General features: G+C 41.2%; 1 protein-coding gene across 1 annotated transcript; it reads right to left on the reverse strand.

Moving 5' to 3' along the window:
* Positions 1–709: 709 nt before the first annotated feature.
* On the reverse strand, positions 710–5,934 carry AQP4 (aquaporin 4). Its single transcript, XM_004579580.4, has 4 exons — positions 5,524–5,934; positions 4,509–4,673; positions 4,157–4,237; positions 710–988 (listed from the first exon to the last, which is right to left on the reverse strand). Exons 1-4 carry the CDS (start codon positions 5,902–5,904, stop codon positions 710–712), a joined length of 906 nt encoding a protein of 301 aa, XP_004579637.2. The 5' UTR covers positions 5,905–5,934.
* Positions 5,935–7,019: the final 1,085 nt, after the last annotated feature.

The following is a 7,019-nucleotide window of genomic DNA, read 5'->3' on the forward strand; positions in this document are numbered from 1 at the left end:
TTTAGGATTGTGATATTATCTTGCATGGAACTAGTAAATAGACTGGGTTACTGAATACTCTTCAAATTTCTAGCTTTAGGCCCACATTTCTTTTGGCTGTGAGCAGGAGGAAGGAATATTATGGATTGAAGTTGGGGTTGAAAATAGGATATTTGCAGTGCGAATGGAAGTAATCAGTTAGCAATGACCCTTGTCAAGATTCTTTTGTAGAATTAGTACATCAGTAAGGGGTTGCCCCTAAAATAATTTCTTACAGCCCTTCCTTTGCATGTGTATGAATTTGTGGCATAATATATTTGACATTCTTACGCTCAATTTATTAGGATAAAAATATTTAAATGAGAACTGATAATGCCAGTTTCCTAGTAGGAGGGGAATAATCTGATAGGTGTGTCTGTAAGATCTGTAAGATAAGACTTAACCAAATCTTCCTACACACTTAAAATAGCTTATTAGAAAGCAAGAAGAACTAGAAATGTATTTGCTTTGGGGATGCTTTGGAAAGATTTCTTCTTTAGATTTGGAATCCACAGTTGATTTCTCCTTTCCTCCTTGGTAAATAATGTGATATGTATTGTGTTTGGATTGAGTGATATGACATGAAATGCACCTGCACACGCCTAATTCATAACAAATCTGTTTCCTTAATGGGTGGAAGGAAATCTGAGGACTCTCCTGGACGTTGTCTGCTTTCAGTGCTATCTTCTAGTCATACTGAGGACAACACCTCTCCAGATGGGTCTTTCCCCTTTTTCTCCTCGCCTCGGTCAATGTCAATTACATGCATCACTCCTGGTTTTAGAATCAAGTCTTCAGTCTCTACTTGACTCCTATTGTCTTCCACCTCCATGTAGCTCCCCTTTGTTTGCTGCGCGGCTTTGCTGAAGGCTTCCTTAAAACGTCGTTTGAGTTCAACATCTGGGCAGAAGACATATTCATAAAGGCCACCTGCCAGGACAGCTCCTATTATTGGGCCAACCCAATACACCTGGAGGAAGGAGAAAGATAATAAAGTGAAAAACAGAGGAGAGTGATTCCATGGAACCACTGGCGAATGCAGAATGCAACCTGTTTGAGACAGCAATTGGATTACACATGAAAAAAAAGGGAATTGGAAAGGAAATAGGAAGATACAACAAACCCACTAAATGACATTTGAGCAAAACACAAGAAAGGATTGTTTTTTTCTTTCTCCATTTCATTACTTTTCCATTTTCTAATAATTATTAAGATAAGGTAGCTCTTCTTTAGCAGTACTGCAAATTAAGCAGACACTAGAAATTCTCCAACCAAATTATAAAAAAATTCTGCAGGGCACTTATGTACTCAATATTGCCATCATTACTGGCTTTCTGTATTATCACCATCAAATAGCACTTTGATCATTTGCAGTGTTAGTTACTGGGAACAAAACGACAAATGGAGCATCAGATATACTACTTGGCGGTTTTGTGAGTTAACTTGCTGGGTCTTAATTTTCTCACCTGCACAGTAGGGACTATACAACTACATACTTCATGAAATAATACCTGTGGAATACTTTATAGTTCCTTGTTCCATATCATGCTTCCTAGATTATTAGAAAAAATACATGTGACTAGTCTGGCTGTAATTTACTATTTTATGTATGTTACTTGCTTTTCCTCTCTGAAATTTGGTTATTTGATTTAATTGACTATCTTATGTTTTGTTGCTAACACTTCTTTGAAAGAGCTTTCATCTCCACAAGTTTTACCATGATGGTATGGTGAAAAAAAAAAACTTGCTGAATGAAGTTTGGCTTCCAGTTGAGAAGTAGTAATTCTGTAGGATTTCAACGAATGCAGTTTTTATCGTACCATTTATGCACTAGAATAAGTTTCAGGCTTGAATGAACTGTAGTGCTTGCTTTAGAGCCCTTGTGTGCTGTATAGCATTAAATATTCATTCAAAAAAATCACTTGGGCAATAGAAACCTTGCTTCTTGAATATCCTTTCCATGCCAATTATACCTAGAACTTTTGTTCAATTACATAATCTGACAATTAGATAATTTTATTATCTTCAATTTATGAATAAGAACACAGATACCCTTTAGAGTGTAAGAAACTTAAGGGTTCATGGTTTGCAAGTGATCGGGAGGAGACTTTAGGGCTACTGTTCCTCTGTTTTGAACCACTGTATTGTTTTCTGTGACAAAACACTTTTCTTGTTCCCCCAAAATACAACAAATCATTTTTGCTTGAAAAATCCTCTGGAAATTAATCTCACTTAGCAATCTCTCTTTAGAAAACCTGAAGAAAATTCAAACTTCAAGCTGAATTGGAACACATATCATTAACATGCAAACTATTGGCAGAGATGCTGGAAGAACCAAGTTCCTAATCTTGAACATGGAATTGTGAGTTTATCTTCTTTATGCCCTTTCAAAGGAGAAATCAGAGCGCTCCTCTCAATGCCTTTGCTTTTATTCCTTTGTTGAACTTGACTGGACAATAAGATGCTGGACTCTATGTTTGGTATACGCTTGCAATGGGGGAATCTCAACTGAACTTGAGCTGTGGTTATGCAACAAGGTGGAGGAATCCACCATGGTGGGAGGGTTTGGGGAGGGGTGGGAGAACCCAAGTATCTATGTAACTGTGTCACATAATACAATGTAATTAATGAAGTTAAATAATAAATAATTAAAAAAAAATGAAAAAAAAAAAAAGATCTCATTACAAAGGGACTGTTCCACAAGCTACAAGTCCTATAAGGGGAAACAACTACTAAACCCCAATACCTCAAAGGCCTATGAGGTTGCTAAATAGCGGCATGCTCTTGAAAAAGGAAAAAAAGTTGGGCCCGGTGCACTAGCCTGGTGGCTATAGTCCTTGCCTTGCATGTGCCAGCTCCTGGCTTCGCATTGCCTCAGCTCTGGCCTTTGTGGCCACTTGGGGAATGAACCAGTGTAAGAAAGATCTTTCTATCTTTCCTTCTCTCAGTAAATCTACCTTTCAATGAAGATAAATAAATCTTTAAAAAAATGACCAAAAGGAAAAAAGTCTCAGTGTCAACTTGCTGTTTCAAAGTGAAGTCATATATAACTTAAAGTATCTTTTAAAACTTTGTAAAGGACGATAATTTTTATTGCTAAAATATAAAAAAATAATAAATAGAAAATAGAAAATATATATAACATAAAATATATAAAAAATGTCTTGGTGGCTTACATATGTCTCACATTTTTACTGCTTATTTTAGTGTGTGTTAGGGCCTTCCCAACTATTGATTGTTCACTTGAAAGACTTAAAATGCCTTTATTCTAGAAATTAGTTGAAACAAAATTGATCATGATATTTAAAAATGGACATCACTAAATCTGGAAGCAGTGCCATGACATTAGTAAGATCAGGCTTGAGACTTATAAATGCACCTTTTCTGAGAGTTGTTTAATTTTTCAGCTGTGATTGTGGCAATGATAGTATAAACATTTGCACCATTTATTCTGAATCATCTGAAGTTCAACTGCTTCCTGTTCACACACTGTAACCGGGTGATGCTTTTGTAAACCAAAACAGTAAATTCTTTTCTGATAGAAAGTGATTTTAAGACTTTCTTTTTTCTTAAGTTATGGAAAGATTTTCAGTTATTTCTTTTTTTTTAAGATCTGTCTATTTTTATTGATAACGCTGATTTACAGAGAAGGAGAGACAGAACAAAAGATTCTCTGTCTACTGGTTCAATCCCCACGTAGCCGCAACAGCTGTAGCTGTACCAGTCCGAAGCCAGGAGCCCCAGGGGTGCAGGGTCCCAAGGCCTTGGACCGTCCTCCTCTGCTCTCGCAGACCACAAGCAGGGAGCTGGTTGGGAAGTGGAGCAGCCGGGACATGAACTGGTGCCCACATGGGATCCCAGGGTTGCAAGGCGAGGATTTAGTCACTAGGTTATTGTATTGGGTTCTTCTTTCAATTATTTAAATATACTGTTCACAGCACCATCCTAAATTAGAAGATTAATACTGATGGCAGAACAGATACGAGATGTTTCATAATGGAATTTAATCTTTCCCTAATCTTTATGAAAGATTAGTAAAAGGGGGCTCAAGGTTGGAGGAATGCAAGAAAAGAAAAAAGCACTATGGATAATTTTCTTCCACTGTTACAGAGATAGGAGCTATCAACATAATGGTTACCCAGTGGTTTTCCCAATTTCCCATGATAACAGCAGGTCCAAATGATCGGGCAGGATTCATGCTGGCACCAGTATAATTGATCTATAGCAAGAAGAAAAAAGCAGTTTCAGACATTGCTGAATGGGGATTAACAGGTATCATTCATTATAATTATTATTTATCAGATCTGTTGGAGGAACCTCAAGATGTTAGCAGCCAAATCAACATTCTCATTACTTAGCAAAAGGTTCATTTAAAATGAATAGGCATGCTGGATACTAAAGAGCTACAGCTGTAAAACACATCTCCAGGCCAGCTCTAGGGTGAGGATAAATGAGATGGATCAATTATTCAGATGGCCTGGGTAACTTACTGCGAAGAGATGTCCAATTGCAACAGAGATTCCAATTGCTAAAGCTATTGAGCCAGTGACATCAGTCCGCTTAGAGTCACAGCTGGCAAAAATAGTGAACACCAACTGAAATGTGATTATCAACTCCACCAGGAGACCATGGCCAGCGGTAAGATTACCATGAACCTAGAGAGGAGAGAGGAAAAAACGCCCAAGGCAAATGTAACAGGAGTACATTTCCATGACAGCTTAACATTATGAAAGGCCTAGTTAATTCTTTGAAAAAGCAATGGTCAATTTGTGTCTTGAAATCAACTTCAAGTAAGAGCTCTCTTCCATCCCCCCAATCACTTATTTAGGGCCATCACAGAGAACTGCTCTTACTCATCGGGCTGGACTTTGTATTGCATGTCCTCTCCTTCAAAGGAAACAAAACGTGCCTCCATTGCACTTAGAGCTTCCTGACAGCATTTTAATTTTCTAATGTAATGATTCAATCCATTAATTGGTTTAAATTAATTAGTAGATATTCCAATTAAAAATTGACACCATGTGTTTTAAATCAATCCTGGTGATCTGCGACCAACTGATATTCCCAAATGGCGAGGAACAAACCTAGGGTCAAACATCTATGACTTTTTTTTTCGAAGTGTGACCCTTTGGGTGGATCATTTTAAATCTCACGGATGTGATGTGAAGCAAAATTGCTTCTTCCTCTAGTGAACAGATAAACATAATAAGATAGCTTCAACTAAATATATAGTCAGTAAAATAAAAAGATTGGTGAGAGAAGGGGGGAGAACCAATTAATTTTTGTAGCTAGACTTGGCTGCTAGAGTTCCTCAAAAGCAAACTATTTTAAACAGATACACCGGTCCTTGCCGGAATCATTTTTCATCCCATCAGGAACCATCAACCACTCTCTGGGAATAAATGAGCAATTTGAGTAATGTCTCTCAGGTCTCCAGGGTGCTATGGGGGAAAGTTTGCCAGAAGCTTGGCGTCCCTGTTTGAAAATAAGAGCTCCAACGATTACCATGGTGACTCCTAGGCCTCCCACCACGCTGGGGGGTGTAACCAGGTAGAGAATCCCCGCTCCAATGATGGCACCCAGGCACTGGGCTGCAATGTAGAACACAGACTTGGCGATGCTGATCTTCCTGGTGCACACCATGGCCACGGTCACAGCGGGGTTGATGTGACCGCCGCTGATGTGGCCGAAGCACTGCACCATGGTGGCAATGCTGAGTCCGAAGCAGAGGGAGATGAGCACCATGTCCACAGGCAGGGGCTTCTCTGTGCCACCCCAGTTAATGGTGGAGCCCAGGCTCAGGAGCACAAAAATAAGCATAGCCAGAAACTCCGCTGTGACCGCTTTCCAGAAAGCTTGCGTCCAGACCCCTTTGAAAGCCACCATGATGTCCTGTCTTGTCCACAATGGTCCACACTTACTGAAAGGAAAGAAGATCAGCATCAGAAGCCGGGGAATTGCCTTTTCAGCAGGAAAAGCTGAGGAATTGAGGTGAGAAGGGCCGGGTCTAAGCCCTGGCCTGCTGTCTTGGGGATGCACTACCCAGTGCTATTTGTACTCCAAGCAAGACCAGTTCTGGAACACATCGTTAATTAATAGTCAAGAGAATCTTATTCCAGTCTCTCTTGATTTAATATTCAAAGACCATTCAGTTTCACTGTAAGTTTATCTCAACTGTCCCTGGAAAGGAAAAGGTTGGAATCAAATTCCTAAAGAGATTCAGTAGAAAATATATTTACCTTGTAGTTAATTCCCTTAGAGCAGGTTTTGAAGGTTTCAACCCACTCTGTAGATACCATTTATATTTTGAACAGAAAGCAATTAGCAACAGGAGAGTCTGCGTTTTGAACTCCAGTGTTTCCAAAGGGCATTCTGAAAGACTCTGGATGGTAGGGAGGCATGCCAGGACTCTGGGGTGCCCCAAATGGTCTCGACGGAGTCAGTCTGCAGCTGGGAGGGGAGCTCCTGAGTGGGGGAACCTGCGGGGTCGCGAGGGCATCAGGAGGAGCCCCAGAGTGGACCCGGTCCAGGGAACCCCGTGAGGCGTCCCTGTCTCAGGCTCCCTGGAAGCCAGAAGCGCCTGGTTGACTGCTGGCCAGCAGCCATTCCCGGGCAGAGCCAGGCTCTGGGGCACTGGCCAGGGCAGCAAACAGAAGCGGCCTGGCATCCTGGTGGCTGCGGGTGGGGGATGCTGTTAGGGAGGCAAGGACAGTCCCTCTTGGTGCCAGGCTTTCTCTTAACCGTTGCTGTTCTCCCACTCTCTGCCTTTCTCTCACAAAGGTGTGCAGACAGCTGGGGGCCGGGATCCCTTCCTGGCCTGTGGTAGGAAGAGCCGTGTGTGGGGGGGTGAGGGGTGTGTGTGTGTGGGGGGGAGGCACAGGGAATTGGTCCCCAGAGTGCTGTTTCTGTGCAAAGCAAGCTTTCCCTGGGGTGTCCTTGATGGCTCTGGTCGAGGGAACAGTGTGTCTGCCCTTGGGGTGCATGGAAGGAGACAGGGGGAA

Source organism: Ochotona princeps, chromosome 18, assembly GCF_030435755.1.
Source record: "Ochotona princeps isolate mOchPri1 chromosome 18, mOchPri1.hap1, whole genome shotgun sequence".
Taxonomy (NCBI): domain Eukaryota; kingdom Metazoa; phylum Chordata; class Mammalia; order Lagomorpha; family Ochotonidae; genus Ochotona; species Ochotona princeps.

Excerpts from the sequence above, each read along its gene's own strand:
- AQP4 (XM_004579580.4), bottom strand. The coding sequence starts at position 5,904 with ATGGTGGCTTTCAAAGGGGTCTGGACGCAAGCTTTCTGGAAAGCGGTC. Across the intron at positions 4,674-5,523 it reads GAGGCCTAGGAGTCACCATG|GTTCATGGTAATCTTACCGC; the intron begins GTAATCGTTGGA and ends TCTCCTCTCTAG. Across the intron at positions 4,238-4,508 it reads CAATTGGACATCTCTTCGCA|ATCAATTATACTGGTGCCAG; the intron begins GTAAGTTACCCA and ends TTCTTGCTATAG.